At 58.8% G+C, this 19603-nt stretch overlaps 1 protein-coding gene across 2 annotated transcripts in view; it reads left to right on the forward strand.

Annotated features, from left to right (window-relative positions):
* CACNA2D2 (calcium voltage-gated channel auxiliary subunit alpha2delta 2) overlaps positions 1 to 19603 on the forward strand; it is a 211778-nt gene that overhangs the window by 182198 nt on the left and 9977 nt on the right. Inside the window, exons 6-23 of one of the 2 annotated variants that reach the window (XM_036390790.2) lie at positions 3483 to 3621; positions 7096 to 7227; positions 7551 to 7608; positions 9641 to 9691; positions 9852 to 9951; positions 10670 to 10828; positions 11284 to 11391; positions 12035 to 12113; positions 12264 to 12313; positions 13154 to 13243; positions 13496 to 13564; positions 13988 to 14062; positions 14902 to 14976; positions 15141 to 15212; positions 15482 to 15553; positions 15710 to 15771; positions 17428 to 17504; positions 18684 to 18704. In XM_036390790.2, coding sequence (XP_036246683.1) covers positions 3483 to 3621; positions 7096 to 7227; positions 7551 to 7608; positions 9641 to 9691; positions 9852 to 9951; positions 10670 to 10828; positions 11284 to 11391; positions 12035 to 12113; positions 12264 to 12313; positions 13154 to 13243; positions 13496 to 13564; positions 13988 to 14062; positions 14902 to 14976; positions 15141 to 15212; positions 15482 to 15553; positions 15710 to 15771; positions 17428 to 17504; positions 18684 to 18704 — 1489 coding nt within the window. The remainder of the gene's footprint in view (positions 1 to 3482; positions 3622 to 7095; positions 7228 to 7550; positions 7609 to 9640; positions 9692 to 9851; positions 9952 to 10669; positions 10829 to 11283; positions 11392 to 12034; positions 12114 to 12263; positions 12314 to 13153; positions 13244 to 13495; positions 13565 to 13987; positions 14063 to 14901; positions 14977 to 15140; positions 15213 to 15481; positions 15554 to 15709; positions 15772 to 17427; positions 17505 to 18683; positions 18705 to 19603) is intronic. The other variant, XM_036390792.2, reaches the window with a different exon arrangement.

Consider the following 19603-nt stretch of genomic DNA (forward strand, 5'->3'; position numbering starts at 1 on the left):
TGTCCCGGGGAGGGTGAGAAGGCTCTGCTGGGATCTCGGTGTGTGCTCCATCAGGCACGGGTGGGGCCGGCAGGGACGCTGCATGGGCCGGACCAGCCCTGCGTTTGTCACGGGGCTGCCATTGAAGCAGCCATCATTAGCTGTGATGGCTGTTCCCATGGAGATGAGCAGTGAACGGGGGTGCTGCATCTGCGGGAGCTGCCGGGGACGAGAGCGGCATCGCTGCCGTGCCGGGTCACATCCCGGCTCCAGAGATCGGCATCGCTGCCCTGCCGGGTCACATCCCGGCTCCAGAGATCGGCATCGCTGCCGTGCCGGGTCACATCCCGGCTCTAGAGAGCGGCATCGCTGCCCTGCCGGGTCACATCCCGGCTCCAGAGATCGGCATCGCTGCCCTGCCGGGTCACATCCCGGCTCCAGAGATCGGCATCGCTGCCGTGCAGGGTCACATCCCGGCTCCAGAGATCGGCATCGCTGCCGTGCAGGGTCACATCCCGGCTCCAGAGATCGGCATCGCTGCCGTGCCGGGTCACATCCCGGCTCCTCCATCACAGCTCCACACCCTGGGGACCACGGCAGTCCTGGTGCCAGGGGCAGGCTGCTCCCCTCAGCCAGCACCAGCCTGCATGGAACAGGGGGCAGGTGATTGCCCAGAGCGTGGCAGCCTCCAGTAAAGCTGTTGGTGCTCACTGGGTGTTGGGGCATCTCTGGGTTTGGTCCTGTCTGTCATTTTGGGAGACTGAAGAGAAAATGTGACTGACAACCCAGCTGTGAAAGCAGTGGAGGTGGCAAAAGCTCTCAGGGCGTGATGACTTCTTGCTGAAGCAGTAAATATGTATCATATTGATGTATTGCCGTGGAGTCGATTTCTAATGGTGTGTAGCAAATAATATATTCAAACTGTAGCATCTATTTGTGTTACGTTGTACATACTGTAACAGATAAATAGATGTTTCCAAGTTCTTTTGAAATGTAATGATGAGGAATGCTGCAAGATCTGGCTGGGGGCCTGCCGAGATGCTCACAGTTAAACCAATATAAATTTGGGAGAACTTGAATCATCTGCTTTGCTCTAATTTAAATTTAATGCAGGATTTCTTCCCTCGGCCTTCTCAAGGTGTGTCTTTGTATCCCAGACGCTCCCCTCCCTGCCTGGGCTGGTGACAGCTTCAGCTGCCTTCATGTGGCTGGAAATTAACCCCTTTCAGGGGCCAAATTCAGCCTGGCTTAAACAGAAATAACTCAGTTGAGGTTGGGAGATTTATGGATAAAGGGCAAACGTAGCTTGGATAACATCAGCCCTTCCTGCAGGTCTCTTTGCCATATAGGTGTCAGTGATGCATGAAGTGCCCCACATATAGATAGCTGTATATTTGTCCCCAAGATCTATACATGTGCCTCTTCACAGCTCCATGAATGAGAGCAGCCAGACAGCACCAAACCTGGCAGCATACAAATTAGCCCCTCAGAAGTGGGTGAGATCAGGGAATAATGATAAACAGAGGAGCAGTAATTACATACAGTAGTTCCAGCTCCCATGAAGTGGGGAATAGCCATGCCAGCATGAGGGAAAGAGGGAGGGTTGGATTTTCCAGCTGCTGGTGGTGACAGGGGCAGTGGATGGGCTGTGGCAGGGTGCCCTGCTGATCTGAGATGGGGAGGGATGGGGAGCTGTCACCAGGAATTTGCTGGGCTGTGGAAAAAAAGGGTTTAGTGTCAAAGCAGAGTTTTTGGTGCTGCAGATGCCCTCAGGCCACAGCTTTATCCCAAAGCCTGTTTTCAGCAGGCACCTCTGCATCCTGTCTGGTGCTCAGAGAGGTTTGCAGGGGTGAATATTGTGTGTGCTTCCCCCAGAGGGCTGAGCCCCATGGACAGCAGGCTGGGGCCAGATCCACTCTCCAGGCAGCCCACGGCCTGGCAGTCCCCAGAGTGCTGGCTCTGCTGCAGTGTCACCACTTTGCAGGGGCTCCAGCAGTCTGGTTTTTGCCTTTTCTCCAGATTTACGTGAAATTGAGAGCATAATCTGGATTTTGATCTCAGAGACGTGGCTCCAGGGAGTTGGGAACAGTCCCTGCCTGCCTCCTGCTTGGCTAGTGCAGCTGTAATGGAGTTCAGCATCTTTCTGGGCAGCTGGAGCCCCCACACCAGGGCTGGCTGGGCAGTGTGTGACACTCGCAGCCCATCGGCTGGAATTAAATCCAAACCTTGCATATCAATCCTGTTACTCTCCTGAGCTGTGGAGAATGCTTTGGCCACCCCTCTCAATGTCATGGGAATGTCACCACCTTAGTGGCTGGCTGGAGGTGTTGCAGGGGAGGTGACATTTCTCCATGTCATCTGTGAAGGAGAAATGGGGAGGTGGCCAGGATAAGCGCTAAACAAGCTTCATGGTTTACTTCCCAAACCTTTCCTTTAAATATGTGGCTTTTCCTGTGAGAAACTCAGGTCTTTGCTCCCTGGGTTTTGTCAAGGGGAGCCTGGCCAGTGGGAGAGATGCTTGCAAAGGGCCACAGACAGCAGCAGGATGGGACCATCCCCTCCCCCTTGTGTTCCCTGGTGCCATGGGTCTTTGCTGTGGACAGCGTGGGGCATCCCTTCGGGTGTCTGTTCCAGTTTGGGCTTGGCACTGTTGCCTGTCCCAGCATGTGGATGACACAGGCAGCTCTGTGTCCCTGCCCCTCTTCAGCAGGGATGTAGCTCCAGGAGCACAAAGAGCAGGTGCTGCAACATCCTCCTCTCCCTCCTTTCTACCCTGAACATCTCCCAGCTGGCTGCAAACAGCCTTCCCCAGCTGCTGGGCTCGTGGCAGGGATGGGCAGCTCAGAGCCAGCACCTTCTCCTGGGTTTCTTTGCTCCTGCTGGGGTGGCAGAGGCAATTTCTCCAGCTCTGTAGTGAGTCCACCCCCATTCTCACTCTTCCCCACATGGCCCCGTGCTCCAGCTCCCACCCTGTCCCCTGTCTGCAGCCACCCAGCTGTTCTGCCTGCACCAGCTCAGCCCTGCCTGCCTTTCCAGAGGGATTTCACCCTCAGTGCCATGCTGGCAGCAGGGCTGGGGAATGGAGAGGAGGGCTGGGAAGATGAGGGAGTGTGTTCCAGCACCAGCAGTGGGGAATTCGCCGTCTCTCCACCATAATTAAATATTGTTTGCATTGCTTATTGACAGAGCGCTAAGCTGCACTCCGTTTTAATTTGCTCTTTGATAGTTGCCTTTTGCTGCTAATTGATTTTCAAGGCCTTTTTTTGATTTTTTTTTCCCCATGTCTGATTTAATACCGGCTGTGCTACCAAAGCTGGAGAGACAAGGGGTAACCAGTGCTCGCCTTTGTGCCCACTCGCTCCTGGCAGGCCAAATCCACACAAGATCCAGCAGGGCTGGTCTCCCCCATGAAACATTTGGTGATGGGCTTCAGGTGGAGGTGTTCCCACACCCATGCAGGGGTGGAACCCTGGGTGACCCCATGCACTCTGCTCCTTCCCCAGGATGACCCCGATGGAGAAGAGATCGAGAGGGAGAAGTCCAACTCCTTGAAGCTGGAGTTCACTGATGACGACAACTTCAAGACCAAGGTTAACTATTCCTACGCTGCCGTGCAGATCCCCACGGACATCTACAAAGGCTGTGAGTGCCCCTCCTCACCCTCTCCAATTCCTGCTGCCTGCCTGGGCATCCACCTCTCCTGCCTGGAGCACTGCAGCCCCAGGGATCATCAGCTCTGGGCGCCCCAACTGGGTCTTGGTGACTGGCCCCCAGACAGGCAGGTAGTGAAACAAGGCAGAGTCACCATATCAGGATGGAGGTGACAATGTGTCCCTCCCCAGGGACTCTCAAGAGCTCAGCACAGGCAAAAGAGGCAGATTGGTGATTAGGAGTTACTGGGGAAGGGATGGGTAGTGAAGGAGGGGTGGTGATTATGGCCCAGGGTGAAGCTCAGCTGTGCCTATATGGCTCTGATCCTCCTGCAGAAGAGCCCAGCAAAACTCCAGAAGGCTCAAAGCAGGCACAAGAGATGCTCAGAGGGATGGAGCAGCTCTGTGCAGCACCAACCTGCTTGTAGGAGGGAGTGAGACATGGCTGGGCAGTGGCAGAGGGTGAAGCAGGGGATGCTGCCTGTCTTCAGCCTACATGGGGCTGAGGTCATGAAGAAGGAGAAAAGGAGAAAAAGCAGCTGCAGTCCCGCAGGAAGGCAGCCGAGAGTGACTGCAGGACAGCGTGATCCCACCCCGCAGCTGATTAAGCCTCTGCTGCAGGGGGGTCAGCCCTGCGGCCGTGCCCCTGTGGCTGCCGCAGGGCACAAGGCTGCTCCAGAAACAGGGATGGGCTGGAGGGCCAGCCCAGGGAGTGGGCAGGGATGGATGGACGGACGGGCGGATGGCACAGGATGTGCCACACCAGCTTCAGCCCCCACCGAGCGCTGTGACCGTCCCTGAGCTGTCAGATCCCTCCGGTACCTCGCCCTGCTGCGGTGGCACATGGTGACAGTCGGTCTCCATTTCCCTCTAGTGGCTACTCGGCTCCCGGCTGGAGGGCATCCTCCAGCACCCGCCGGCCGCATCCTGCGCCCAGCCCCGGACCCTGCTGCCCCACAGGGTCACCCCTGTACCCACCCCTGTGTTTCAGTGGCACTTGCTGAGGGTGGTGATGGTGACGATGGGAGCCGCGCTCACGCTGCTGCCCCGAGCGGAGCGTTCCCGGTGCCCGCAGCGTTCCCGGTGCGCGGAGCGCTCCCGGTGCTCGGCTCGTTACGGGCACGGCTGCGCTCGGAGCTGCAGCGATTCCACCGCGGAGGCAGCGCTGGATTAGGAGTTTGCAATTAGCTTTATTAGCCAGGCAGCGCAGGGCAGGCAGCTAATGAAGCACATGGTGCGAGCCGGGGGGGCTGCGCGGGGTGGAAGAACTCGTTCCTCCCCAGCCAGGCTGGAGCTCCGGCACGGGCACATAAATCACCCCAGCCGCCCTGGGACACAGCAAGCTGGAGATGAACGCGCTCCAGGGACTCCCAGGTGCTCAGAGAGGGGGTGCGGCAGTGGGGGGTGACAGTGCAGGGACTGTCAGCAGGCAGAGAGTGTGGGCACAGGGATCCGGCCAGGTCCGGCCACACCAGGGTTCTCCAGAGAGGGTGGAGGGAAGGGTCTGCAAGTGCTGCTCCACTGGGAGTGGTTTGGGGTGGGAGCAGGGCCCCCCTGTCCTGCCAGGGACAGCAGCGGGTCCCCGCAGGGCTGTGGGTGGGCGCGGGTCCCGCTGGCACCGGCGGAGAGGCGCCATCGCTGCCTGGCACGCTGATTAAAGCCTGCGGCGACGCCCGCCGCCGTCACCCCTCGCTACACACACAAATTACATCCTATATGTGTTTTATTTACTGTGCCGTTTTTAATTAAATATGCAATCGCTCGCGGGCAGGGCGGGGCTGGGTTTACTCTGATGGGGACAGGGACGAGATGGGGACAGGGATGGGGATGGCACCAGTGGGGCTGGCAGCTCTGCCCTCGACTGAGAGGGGCAGGAGCCATCCCAAGCAGGGACACAGCTCCATCACTCTGCACATGGTGAGAGAGCAGGAGCTGTATTTGTTCACAGGGATGATCTGGGGGCTACATTCATGCCTAGGGAAGGTGTAGGGGCTGCATTTGTGCTCAGAGATAATAGAAGGGCTGTGTTTGGGCACAGGGACAGTATGAGTAGCATTCAGCACAAGCAGCTGGTGTGGCTGATGGCCCCGAGGGTCTGGGTGTGTAGGTGCTGCCAGGGCTACCATGGATGGGCCCAGCCCTGTGCCCAGCTGAGGCTGGCAGCACTACCCAGGGCTGCTCCAGGCAGGCAGCAGCCTGGCAGCAAGCTCATAGCCACTTCTCCTGGGAAAAACCACATCCTGTGTCAGAGCCAAACAAGAAATCATCCCAAGTGCCCAGATAACAGCACTGTGTGTGGGCACAGCACTGAGGAATGGCTGGGGAGATACGGGCAGAGTAAATCATGGTTTGAAGGCATGGCTGCCTGAGGGAAAGACAATTCTTCAGCAGTCATGCTGGGATAGAGGGATCCAGGATTCATCCTGGGAAACCTACCCACATCCTACCAGTGCCTTGGGACCACAGTGAAGGCTGGAATGGGTGATGACGGTGTTCCAGAAGGGACAAGTGTGGGAGGAAGGCTTAGGAGAGCTAAATTTACTGCTCAAATGCACACTGGCTCCCCTGCAGCACCACATTGGGTTGTTTTGCCCAATGCCAAAGAGCTGGGGTGCTCCTGAGAGTTCTTGCACCCTAAAAAATGCATTGAGGGTCTCCCAGGAGGGATCAGTGCTGGTCTCAGGGTGGTGCTGGCTCCTTGCTCCTGCAGTGGCACCCACCACTGGCTCCTCCACGCTGCAGTCCTGGGGCAACCCAGCACCAGAGATCATAATGGGATTCCTCCCCCACAGCATTTAGGGTCCCCCTGCAAGCACAGGGAGGTGCCATCCCAGCTCCCTGCCAGCCAGCCAGGCCCATTCCTCCACATCACATGGCCCCCCCTGCACTCTGCCAGCCCCCCTTGATTAATCACAGGCTGGGGCTGCCAGCAGCTTATCTCGTGCTTTAATAGCTGAATAATTTAAAACTGCTGTTTGCCGGCATCTTAATTGCTTTTGTGTCAGGTGCAGGGCCAGTGGGAATGCAGAGTGGGCCTGAGAGGCTCCACATGGCCCCTGGGGACACCAGCCTTGGGTTTCCCAGCTGGTGACTGTCCCCAGGGAGTGAGGCTCACACAGGAGGTTTTGCTGGGAAGGGAGTGGAGACGGCAGGCCAGCTGTCCCCAGTGATGGCTGTGTCTGCCCCAGAGCAGATGGGGACAGTGAGCACTCTGAGGAGCTCTGGAGAGTGGCTCATTTCTCTGGGGACAAGGGACAGCAGGGTGGTGCTGGAGCCATGTGGAAGTGGGGGGGTTGAGGGGATGTAGGAGAGCTGGAAAGCTCCCATGGGCTTCTTCCATGGGAAGGGGCAGAGGGAACACACCTGCCATCCTCCTCCCTGCCACCACCTGGGGACACCGCAGTCCCCGTCACCCCCAGCTCCACTGCTCCCTCCCTCCACCCCACCCTGTCTGTGTGTCCTGCAGCCACCGTCATCCTGAACGAGCTGAACTGGACGCAGGCCCTGGAGGACGTTTTCATCGAGAACCGCAAGGAGGATCCCTCCCTGCTCTGGCAGGTCTTCGGCAGCGCCACCGGCGTCACCCGCTACTACCCTGGTGTGTGCCAGGGGGGTGTGGCACACAGGGAGGGGCTGTGCCAAGGAGGGGCTGTGGGACACGGGGACTGTGCTGGGGGGGCTGTGGCACACAGGGGCTGTGGCAAACAGGGGCTGTGACCAAGGGCAGCCCACGCCCTTCCCACTGCTCCATGGGGATGAGCACCCCCTGGGCCAGGTCTGACACCTGTAACTGTACTGTGCCAGAACCCGTTGGTGTGAGATCCCCACCCAAGCCTGCTGCTTCCTCAACCCTGGGCATCTCTCTGCCCTGTCCCCCCCAGGACAGCCCTGCCTCGCTCACTGCCTGCCTTGTCCCCACAGCCACGCCATGGAGAGCCCCCAACAAGATCGACCTCTATGACGTGCGCCGGCGGCCCTGGTAAGGGGGTGCTGGGTGGGCAGGAGGGTCCTGAGCAAGCAGCTCCCTCTCCTTTTCATGGCATTTGGGCACTGGCAAAGGGACACCATAACACAGGCTGGGCATCTGAGCTGTGGCACTTGGCTCCTTCTCCCCTTCCCCGTTCCTGGGAAAGTGGAGCAGGATGGAGAGATCAATCCCTGGGTGCAGATGAAAGTGTGGAGAGAGCCCTGTGGCCCCTCAGCACAGCCATGGCTGCTGGCACTCAGTCCTGGTCAGCATCCCCATCCAAATGAGATGACAACTGGCTTGGAAACCATGGGCTGGGAGGATGGGGAGAGGAATGGGCAGGCAGCACGGGCTGTGGCTCAGGGATAGCTCAGCAGCCTTGTAGCCCACACCAAGGGAGCTGGGATTGAATGGGCTCCCCTTAGCCCAGCTGGAGGTGCTGGTGTGGCAGTGCTGGTTATCAGCTGGAGCTGGGGGAACCACAGCCCCATCCTGCCCACACCTGCTGCCTAAAACTGCGGGCATGGAGAGGAGAGTGGGCACAGGCCTCTGGCACATGTCCAGGGAGCCCTGTATCCCAATGGATCATCCCCCTGCCCACATCAGGAGCTGCCCCCTCTCCTCGTCAGAAAATTAATGGCCCTGCTGCTATGGTTAATTGCCTTTGATTGCTCCACATTAATTATTAACTGTTCCCTGCTGGGGTGTCTGTGCAGGTTATTGCAGCGCAGGGACTGGAAGGCTGTTTTGGAGTGGGGGCTGCAGATGTGTACGGGGCTGCTGAGCCCAGCTAAGCCCAGCTCTCTGCCCCCTAGCCAGGCTGGCCACCATGGAGGAGCAGCAGCAGCACCCTTCATGCTGGGGGACAGCACACCTGGGGGAACCCCCTTTAGGGCCCTCTCCTGCTCTCAGTGGGGCCCCATGCAGGACACAGCCTTCACTGCTCCAGGGCCACGACCCTGGCCGCAGCCAGGGGCGCCACTCGCCCGCCTTCCTCTCCCCTGATGAATGGCCCTATTAGCCACAGCCTTCTCCTGCCGAGCCCGGGGTATTCATCTGAGCCAGACAGCCGGAGATGGATGCACTGCCACAGCCCATTACGGGCAGCATCTTAGTCGGGCTCTGTGCCGCACCAGCAGCCCGGCCCCGGGAGCAGGGCAGGCTCCAAGAGCCCCTCTCCCACCGGCAGGGAGGAGCCCCTGGGCAGCTGCCTGTCCTGCACCCTGCTGGGGGATGCTGCACCCATGTCAGGAGGGCCCCATGTGCCAGCATCCTGCATCCCACCCAGGAAATCCCTTGTAATTAGGGAACATCAGGCCCTAGGATTGACAATCAGAGCCTGCCCCTTCCCCAGTGCTCCCCAGTAGTGGTGAGTAATTGATACTAATGACACACTAATTAATTCACACGAGGCCCGATCCTGATCAAGCCAATAATGAGGTTCCCTTGGCCTCCAGCCAGAGCAGGATCAGGGCTCCTGCAGTGCCAGGGTGAGGTGGGGCTGTGCATGGCCATGTCTGGGGTGGGATGGGTGCTGAGCACTGTGCCAGCCCCTCCCACACAGCATGGCACAGCAGGGCTGGGAGCAGGACCATTTGTTTCAAGGGGTGAGGAAGGGTTCCCTAATTGTTTTCAGTGGGGAAGATTTACGTCGTGTTATTATTTTTCCTCCTTGTAGCTAAAAATAACCTAATCAGCCTGGCCTTTGAAGCTACCAGGGGGGTAAATAGCATCTTAATATGGATGTGTGTGTCAGCATAATCAGCACGCAGGAAAGGGCCCGTGATGATGGAAGAGTTTAGCATTTAGAGCTCATTAGGCTGACACAGTGTGGAGCAGCAGTCGCTGGCCGTCTGCTGTGCTGTGCCACAGGAGCCACGTCCTCGCTGCCACCTGCCCACAGCCTCCTTGTCCCTGCTCCTTGCCATGGGGTCACAGAGCCCTGGGCTCCCAGCACAGCTCCCCAGTGCCCTGGCAGGGCTTTGCTCTTGGGCTGTGGCCCTGTAATTAGTCAGCCCTGCTGACCCCACTCTGTACCCCACAGGTACATCCAAGGTGCCTCCTCCCCCAAGGACATGGTCATCATTGTGGACGTGTGAGTACACGCTGGGGGCCATGGCTGGGCTGAGGCCAGGCTGGTGACACAGCTGGCCAAGGTGCCACTGTCCCAGCAGTGGCTGCAGGGAAGCTGTGGGGTGGCACAGCCCTGTGCTCCCTCTGTGCTGCCAAGCCCCCAGCACCCCTGTCTCCTGCAGGAGTGGCAGTGTGAGCGGCCTCACCCTCAAGCTGATGAAGACCTCGGTCTATGAGATGCTGGACACCCTCTCAGATGATGACTATGTCAATGTGGCCTCGGTGAGTGCCTGGGGCAGGGGGAAGGGTTGTGCCCCCAGGCACCTCCCAGCTCCCCAGCACAGGAACCCTTTTCCCCCATGCACACCTGGCTGAGGGCTCTGCAGACAGAAATGCCATTTCTTGTCTTCTTAACCACCCACCAAATGGCTGCTCAGGGCTTGGCACACAAAAGCTGCCCCTATCAGGGGGCATTTGGCAGAGATGTTCCTGCATTATCCCAGCCAGCCACCTTCTGTCTGTCACCAGCCACTGACACCCCACGGCTGTGTCACCAGCACAGTGGCCATGCCATGCCACCGCATCTGCGTGTCACTGGCTGCCCCGCCCCTGCCTGGCCACCAGCAGCGGCGCTAATTAACGTGTCTGGCCTGGCTCTGTTCCCTGGATGGCCGCTCCCCTAATGAATGGGCCCCACTGCCGGTAAATGAAGCTGTAAGGGAGAGGCAGCACCTGCTCCCGATGCCGGCACAGAGCAGCACAGCACGGCTGCTTGCAGAAGCTGGGGCTCCTGCAGAAGTGGAGGTGCGGGTACAGCACCTACAGCACAGCTCATTGCTGGATTTGTCCCAAGCCAAACTTCAGCCTGAGCCCTCCCTGGGATGTGGGACACGTCAGGGTCACCTGCTGCCGTGAGAGCTGAGTGTGATGAGTGGCTTGTGCCTGCTGCTGTCTGCCCTGTCCCCTCCTGTGAGCCACTCCCCTCCATCTCACCCCACAGTTCAATGAGAAGGCAAAGCCGGTGTCGTGCTTCAAGCACCTGGTGCAGGCCAACATCCGCAACAAGAAGGTGTTCAAGGAGGACGTGCAGGGCATGGTGGCCAAGGGCACCACAGACTACAAGGCTGGCTTTGAGTACGCCTTCGACCAGCTGCAGAACGTGAGCCAGGGGCTGGGCTGGGGTGGGGGACAGCTGGGACAGCTGTGGGTGCTGGGGACGGTGGGACAGCTCTGAGTGCCTGGCTGCTGCCCTGTGCTGAGGGCTCCTTGTGCTCCTTCTCCATGCTGGGGGAGACATCCCACCTCCAGGTGTGCTGCAGCCAAGGCTTTGCTGGTGCTGCTTCCCTCTGGGTTATTACAAGTTAGCAGGGCTGGGTGGAGGGGCCAGACCAAACCAGACACTGTGCCAGAGGCAAGATAAAGGTGAATGGTGCTATTAGGTGCCACAACATCATTCCCAGTGTCCCTCCTGCCCATTCAGCCTGGTCACCCTCACCCCAGAGAAATGGGCTGGGAAAAGAGGCAGGTTGGGGCCAGCCCTCCTGGCTGCATCCAGCCCTGTGCCCAGCACTGCTGGCTGCAGGTGTGGCCTCAGGTGCTGTGTCTGCCCCACAGTCCAACATCACACGTGCCAACTGCAACAAGATGATCATGATGTTCACGGACGGCGGCGAGGACCGAGTGCAGGACGTCTTTGAGAAGTACAACTGGCCCAACAAGACGGTGAGAGGCCCTGGGCTGGGGCTGCTCCAGCTCCACTGCTGGCTTCTGCTCCATTTGCCTCCTTGCCATCCCCCATCCCCAGCAGCCTGCTCCTGCATGGAGCTGCTGCCCTGCCAATGGGTTTGTAGCTGCTCCCACCTTCCTGTGGGACCAGGTACACCATGGGTTGCTGGGGAGGGAATGGGACTGGTGGGCTCCCTGAATGCTGGCCCTGAGGGGAGCACACCCCAAGCATGGGGACAGGGCTGCTGGCAGGCAGATGAACCAGCAGGAAGGTCCCAGTTACTGCTCAGTACCTGGAAACCTGTGGGGTGGGGCTGTTCTGGCCCATGTGTCACCTCAGAGAGCACAGACCCCTCCGGCAGCAGTGATGCCCCAGAGCAAGGACCACTGAGGTGGGTGACTTGAGCCAACAGAGTGATGCTGGAGGGCAGGACTGGCTGGGGCCAGGCAAGGAGACAGGGACTCCCTTGCTGCCAGCACAGCCAGCATTTGCAGGAGTCTCCTGCCCCCTTGCACTCACTCTGTGGGCCATGGCAGGCAATGCCACGCTGTCCCTGGGGAGGTTGTCGTTGGCTGGGAGCACTGAGTGTTGAAAACAGGGGTGCCCAGTGGATGGCCCTCAGTGCAGGCTCTGCCACAGGTGCGGGTCTTCACCTTCTCCGTGGGGCAGCACAACTACGACGTGACCCCGCTGCAGTGGATGGCCTGTGCCAACAAAGGTGAGCACCCAGCGGGTGCTGGGCTCACCCCTCGGCTCCTGTGGGTGCCACACCAGCACAGCCCTGGCTGCAGCCCTGCAGGAAGGGCAGCAGGGCAGCCAGACTGCTGGGCAGATGGATCTTCAGCTGCCTTTCTCTCTCTTTTCCAAGGTTACTACTTCGAGATCCCCTCCATCGGCGCCATCCGCATTAACACGCAGGTACAGCCGGGAGCCAGGCAGGCAGAGCCCCCTCGGGCTGCCCTGCCTGGGGCAGTTCAGGCAGCCCCAGCCCCACTGGGGACAGACCACAGGCTGGCAGTGAGTGTGGCAGCAAGCTGGGGAGCCGAGCTGAGCCCTCAGCCAGGCTCTGCATTATTAAGTAATTCATCTTCTGCAGCTCCCCACGGACCTGCTGCCTTTTGAGTGACTAATTATGAAACATCAGGCGTTAATCAGCACAGAGCAGAGCTGAGTGCGGGCAGGGAGTGAGCGTGGGCAGGGCCAAGCCTGGCAGAGCTGGTTGTGTCTGCCCCACACCTCCTCTCACTGCCTCTTTTCTGCTCCTTTTCTTTATGGGACATGCACAGGGTGCCGTGAGGGCAGGTGATGAGGGCAGGGCAGGGCTGGCATTGTGGCACAGGGGCTCCCTCCCTGCCCAGAGATCTTCCTTGGCAAGGTGAGACAGGAAAAGAGAAACCTGCCCCAGGAGAAGATGGCAGCCAGGGAGACAGCAGTGACATGGTCAGGCATGGTGGTCCAGGCATGATGGAGCAATCCCAGCCCCAGGAATGGCTGGGGGGCTCTGGCTGGTGCTGCCTGGGGAGCCCCTTCCCTGCCTGTGCATGGCCAGTGATGAGTAGCACCTTGTTTGCATCTTATGGGTCTGTAGGGGTCCCAGCTGGAGCCCCCAGGTTTGGTGGCTGCCAAGCCCCCTCCCCAAGCTCAGCCTCACCCCATTAACATTATTGGGGTGTGCTTAGGGACAAGGGTGTCAGCAGGCTGGAGCAAGGAGACATCCAGTTCCCATGTTGTCATTTCCTGTGTCCTGTGTCCCTGCAGGAGTACCTGGATGTGCTGGGCAGGCCCATGGTCCTGGCTGGGAACCGAGCCAAGCAGGTCCAGTGGACCAATGTGTACCAGGATGCCCTGGTAAGGACCCCCCAGCCCCAGGGGCAGGTGGGGATCCCCACACATGGGGATGTGGGTGGGGACTGCAGCCCCAGGGTGCAGCTGGGGACACTGACCCTGGGGTCCCACAGAACTCTGGGGTGCAGGTGGATGGGGACACCAGCCCCAGGGTCCTGCACAGGACATGGCCCCATCAACCCCCCTCTGCTGCCCACCCCAGCCCTGGCCCTACAGCAGTGAGGGGCCATGGGGCATCATTCTGTGCTTGTGCAGGGGCTGGGCCTGGTGGTGACAGGAACGCTGCCAGTGTTCAACCTGACGGAGGACAGCAGTGACAGGAAGGTAGGAGACTCTGCTGGCCCTGGTTTGGGGCCACTGTGGGGTGGGGAAGGGGCCCTGGTGATGTGTGTGTGGCTGCGGGGGGGACACTGGCATCCCTGGGGTGCTGTCTGCTCTGCACCACTGGATGGCCCCTGCAGTGACACCAGGGCTGACTGCCATCCCTGGGACCCAAAATTACCTTGGCCAGCTCTCACAGTTCAGCTGGGACAGCTGACAGCTGCCAGTCCCTGGGGGGAGCATGAGTGTCCCACGGGGGCTCCTGGGGGGCTGCTCCACCCCACCCTGTGCCCCTGCAGTATCCAAATGTGACCCACACGTCCCCAGAAGGGGAAGAGGTCCATCCTGCTGATTCCCTGTCCCCGGGCTGGTGGTGGCAGGTGACAGCCCTGGTCCCACCCACGTCCATCCTGCCTTTCCTTCCAGAACCAGCTCATCCTGGGCGTGATGGGGATCGATGTGGCTCTCAATGACATCAAGAGGCTGACGCCGCGTTACAACGTGCGTGGGTTCCCCTCTGCCCCTGCCCTGCACTGCCTGATCCTGGTGGGGAATCCCTCTGATGGGATCCCCAAGCTGTGCCCCAGCTCCCCAGAGCACCTCCAGCAGCACTGGCACCTAGCAGGAGCTGGGACAGGCAGGACTGTGACCGTGTTCACAGGGGTCTTAGGATGAGGGAAGAGACGAGGATCTGACTCCATGTTTCAGAAGGCTGATTTATTATTTTATGATATATATTATATTAAAACTATACTAAAAGAATAGAAGAAAGGATTTATCAGAAGGCTAGCTAGGAATAGAAAAAGAAAGAATGATAACAAAGGCTTGTGTCTCGGACAGAGAGTCCAAGCCAGCTGACTGTGATTGGCCATTGATTAGAAACAACCACATGAGACCAATCACAGATCCACCTGTTGCCACAGCAGCAGATAATCATTGTTTACATTTTGTTCTTGAGGCCCCTCAGCTTCTCAGGAGGAAAAATCCTAAAGAAAGGATTTTTCATAAAAGATGTCTGTGACACAGGAGAGCAGGGATCAAAGCTGTGTGATGCTCTGGGACTCAGTGCAGAGCCAAAACCCTTGTAGGGTCAGCAGGGAATAAACCCTACAGGCCTGGGGAAAGGAGCAGTGGGAAAAATCCAGAGCCAAACTCTCACCCAGGAGTGAGTGGCAGATTGCATTGTCCTGAGAATAGAAATGAATGGATAGAACGGGCTGAGCCCTGGGGGTGACGTGGGGCCAGCTCTGCCTGCAGAGGTGAGGGTGATGCCACCAGCACAGTTTGCCACACCACAGAGCCACCTGCTCAGCCTCACCCCTTCTCCTGTCCTCCTGCAGCTGGGGGCCAATGGTTACGTGTTTGCCATCGACCTGAATGGCTACGTCCTGCTGCACCCCAACCTGCAGCCCCAGGTGAGCAGGGGCCCGAGGGGCAGCAGCCACGGGGATGAGCCAGGCCCTGGGGGCTTTCCAGGGCCCTTAGGACTTAGCTATGGGGTTTGTGATGAGTTAGTCTGGGCTCAGCAGTGGCTGCAGGAGCCCTGAGCCCTTCCCTGGCTCTCCCTTTGTTCCTGCAGATCATCAATTTCCGTGAGCCAGTGACTCTGGACTTCCTGGATGCTGAGCTGGAGGATGAAAACAAGGAGGAGGTGAGCAGAGCAGGGGCAGCTTCTGGGGCACAGGCTGCCCCCCTCATCTGCAGTTGCAAAGGGCACTCAGCCCCTCCAGCCTGCCCTGCAGAGAGTCTCCTCCTCAGGGTCCTGGCACAGCTCCCATGGAGCACAGAGGGGACAGGAGCTGGGTCACTGTCCCCTGTGTGCAATGAACCTCCCCAGGCTGCTCCCCCTGCACCCCACGGGTGCCCACAGGTGCATGGCCAGGCTCTGTGGCCCTCAGTTGCCTCCTCTGTGTCCCACAGATCCGGAGAAGCATGATTGATGGCAACGATGGGCAGAGGTTCATCAAGACCCTCATCAAGTCCCTGGACGAGGTAACACCGCAGGGGAAGGGGGTCACAGCTGGAACTGTCACTGTGCTGAGCGCCCAGAGGCAGCAGTGGGGATGAGGGGCTGTGCCAGGGCCCTGTGGCACTGTGCCAGCAGAGTCCTGGCAGTGCCAGGCCTGACTGGCTGCCTCTGGCCCACAGCAATACATCGACGAGGTGTTCCGGACCTACACGTGGGCTCCCATCAAAAGCACCAACTACAGGTGAGTGTCACACCCTGACTGCCCTGCCCTGGCTGGACCCACACCAGCACAGGCCAGGGGGCTTGTACCTGCAGCTCCCAAAGTCCCCGAGGCCACCAGGGATGTGTCCCTTGGGCTGTGAGGTTGCAAATGCACTGCCACACTATTGCACACAGGCAGTGATGTGCTGAACTCCTGAAAGGGCTGCCTAACAGTGTTAGGCACTGTAGAGCTTGGACACAGCCCCCAGGACTCCAGACAGGCTGCAGGGCTGGCATGCTAGGGGCCAGACAAGGGACACCTCTGCCACCCCCTGTCTGCCCAGCCAGGGGCTCATGCAGGTCCCTGCCTGCCCTAGGGTGGGTGACAGTGACATGTGCCCACCCTGCAGCACAGGCACTGTCTTTAGAGCCAGAGGAGAGCAAAGTTCTGCATTTATCACCCAGTTTTCACCAATTTGGATCAGCAGATGTGTAAGAAACATCCTGACATTGTCATTTCTCAACTCACACTGCCTTCATCCTGGGAAGAGCCATGTGAGCCCCTGTTGCCCAGTGTGCTCTCACCTCCTCCTCCTCCTCCTCCTCCTCACCACCCAGCTCTGGAGGGGCTGGCAAGGGTCACAGCCACTCCCCACTGCTCTGCAGCAGGGATATTTCCTGGGTTTCCCTGGGATGCCACCAACACTGAACAGAAAAAAGCCACCACCCTTTTCCTGAGAGCTGTGGTTTGGGGTGCCAGCAGCTCTGCTGTGCTAGCTGCAATGCCCAGACCGTGCCCCTGCTGCCAGTGCAGACAGGGTTATCTGAAGGGGTGCTTTAGGGAGGAAACCCAGATCCCAGTGGCTCTGGTGCAGGAGTTACATCTGATGAGAGTCAGGAATGTGTCCTTGCTCAGTTATTCCTGACAACACCTGGCACAAACTCTGTCACCAAAGGCCACTGCAGCTGGCACCAGGGAGTCCAGTTCCCTCTGGCAGTGTGTCCTGTGGGTTAAGCAGCCCCAGCACCACCTCCTGCTATCTCCTTTCCCACCCTGTCCCACAGCCTGCATGCCAGATTCCTGGCTGGCAGATCACTCTTGTTCCTGACCTGTCTGGCTCCTGATGCCTGTATAATGGTTGTCATTGGTTTCTCCAGTCTGGGAAGGCTTTGTCCCTTCTTTAATGGGCTGTATCTCTTTGTGCCTTCCTCCCTCACAGGGATGGTGTGTTCCTCTTCCACTTGGTTCCTGGGCTGGCACATCCTGCCCATCTCAGCCCTGGCTAGGCAGATGTGCCAACTTCTGTGCCTATGTGTGCCCCCAGCACAGCCCTGGGTGCTCTGGGCATGACTCTGGATAGCTCAGGATCACCCTGGGTGCTCTGGGCATGACCCTGGATAGCCCAGGATGACCCTGGGTGCTCTGGAGATGACCCTGGGTGCTCTGGGGATGATCCTGGATGCCCCAGGATGACCCTGGGTGCTCTGGGGATGACTCTGAATGCCTCAGGACAGTGCTGGCTGCAGTTCCTGGAGAGCAGGACACAGCAGGCTGTGGAGGGGGCCAGTGGGGCTCTGCCTGCCATCACCTGGGTGTAGCTGCTGCCAGCAGGTGCCAGGCAGGGACTGGGAGCTGGCCAAGGATTCTGGGAGGATGTAAAGCCTTACACCAGGTGTCTGCTCTCCCTCTCCACAGCCTGGGGCTGGTTCTGCCTCCCTACAGTACCTACTACATCCAGGCCAACCTCAGCGACCAGATCCTGCAAGTGAAGTGTAAGTAGCCCCTGGCTCTCCCCGCCGCCCTCTCACACCCCCCCTCACCCTGCCCAGCCCGTGGCTGTCGGGGGGAGAAACACAAACCAAAGGCTTGGGAAAGGTCATAGGGATCACTGTGAGAGGCAAAATAAAAGCTAAAGCTAGGAGAGGCGTGAGTAGAGGTGAGCACACGGAGGGAAAGCGAGCTGCCTGCCTGGGGTGCCCCTGGGGTTTGGTCCTTGCGCAGCCCCGGGGCTGCAGGCAGGCTCAGGCTGCATAGGGAGGTGCTGCCTGTTCGCCTCCCGGGGACGAGGGATGGCGCTGTGGCAGCCACATCATTTGTGAGCCTGGGGAAGTTTGCATGGATCTCTTTAATTTCCTTTGGTTTATTACAATACTTTGGTTTCAGTTTAAGCCATTTATTCTTTTTATGAGTTTGGTTTCGGTTGGTTTCGATTTTTGTTTGGAATTAATCTGTGTACGTGTGTGTTAGCCTGGCCCCCCCTATCTCTCTCTTTCTCTTTCCCCTGACCCCCCAAGCCTTTTCCCCACCTCAGGTCCACGCTGCTCCCAGGGACCCTCTCCCCATGGGAGAACTGGACCCTTCCCCTCTCCCCTCTGGTTCCCCCTGTTTCTCCCTCTCAGCCACCCCGGTGGCCTGACCCCAGCCCCACTCCGGATCCAGCCCCTGCCACCCCCTCCATCCATGGGCAGGAGCCCTGTGTCCCTGTGGGGACAAGGCCAGGCTGTCCCCATCCCCGGGAGGGGGGATCCCCCCGTCCTCCCCAGCTCTGCCCACCGTGCCGTGCATGCCCCCTGACTCAGTGAGGACATTTTGATATCAAGACTGTTGCAACTGTTTGCTACTGATTCTCATTTTCCTTTGGAGTATTGAATATATATCTATATATTTCTCTAGTTATATCTTTGCATTTTATTTTTTGTTCTTATTTCACCGTGGCCTTTGCTTTTTCTTTTGTTACTGGGTTTTTCTTATGTTTTCTTTTCTTCATGTCGTTTTTTGCAAGAGGTTTCCTTTTGGTATGATTATAGTACACAATATTTTTATTCAAACGTCGATTGAATAAAATATTGTTTGTGCCCCCCTTCCCCCTTTCCACCCAACCCCTTTTTTTTTTGTTTGTTGTTTTTTGTTTGTTGTTTTTCTTGCTTTCTCTCTATGGTGGATTCACACAGTACCAAACATCAAAATGAAGGGCAAGTATTTTCAGTCTCAGACCACTCACCTTCACCACCCCGTCCCCTGCCCCGTGTCCAGTCCCCCCCAGCCCCCTGCTTGCCCATCTCCCTGCCCGTTTGCCACGCCGAACCTGCAAACCGCCACCAACTCGCCCTTCCTCCCTTCTCCTTCTCCTCTTCCTCCTCCTCTCCTCCAGTTCCCCCTTTATTTGAAAGCAACATGTCTTGTTCTGTTCATGAGAGCTTTGTCACGAAAATCCCACTCCCTCCCTGCGCATCACTCCCAAACCTGGTTCGATATCGTTCAAGAGCTGATCTTGTATGAAACTGCCCTTTTTGACCCACGAGGAGTTTGTAGCTAGTTGGATGCCCTGCTCTTCCTCCCCAACGCTGCCCCTTCTTGCTCCTCTTCTCCCGCTCGTCTCCTCCAACTCCTTCTCCCCTTCTCCTGGCTCCTTTGCTTCCTCCTCCCCAAGACAACTCAACCTGAAAGGGATAGGGCTGTGCAGGGAGAGGGGGGGCTGTGGGGTGGGTGCCCCAAGGTGGCAGGGATGGAGGACAGGCGGGGGGCCCAATCCATCAGCCTCTGGGACAGGCTTTTTGGGGAAAGCCTACAAGCAGGAACGCTCTGCAGAGATGGGATGGGACCACTGGGGCAGTGCCTCCCAGCTGCACAGGTGACGGCGAGCCTGGCCCCAGGGGCACGCGGGATGGCTGAGCTCAGGGGTGCCACACTGCCTGCCCCCACAGCTGCTCGGTGGCCGTCCCCCCTGCCCTGGGGACCAGCATGGCATGGTGCAGTGTCCTGTACCGCTGAAGGTGCAGTGTCCTGGTGCCATCTGTGCCCCTGGGAGCAGCCAAGTTTGAGCCCCGAGTCCCACCAAGGCAGGCCGAGGTGCCAGGGTCGGTCTGTCCCT

The sequence above is a fragment of the Molothrus ater genome, chromosome 11, assembly GCF_012460135.2.
Source record: "Molothrus ater isolate BHLD 08-10-18 breed brown headed cowbird chromosome 11, BPBGC_Mater_1.1, whole genome shotgun sequence".
Classification (NCBI taxonomy): Eukaryota; Metazoa; Chordata; class Aves; order Passeriformes; family Icteridae; genus Molothrus; species Molothrus ater.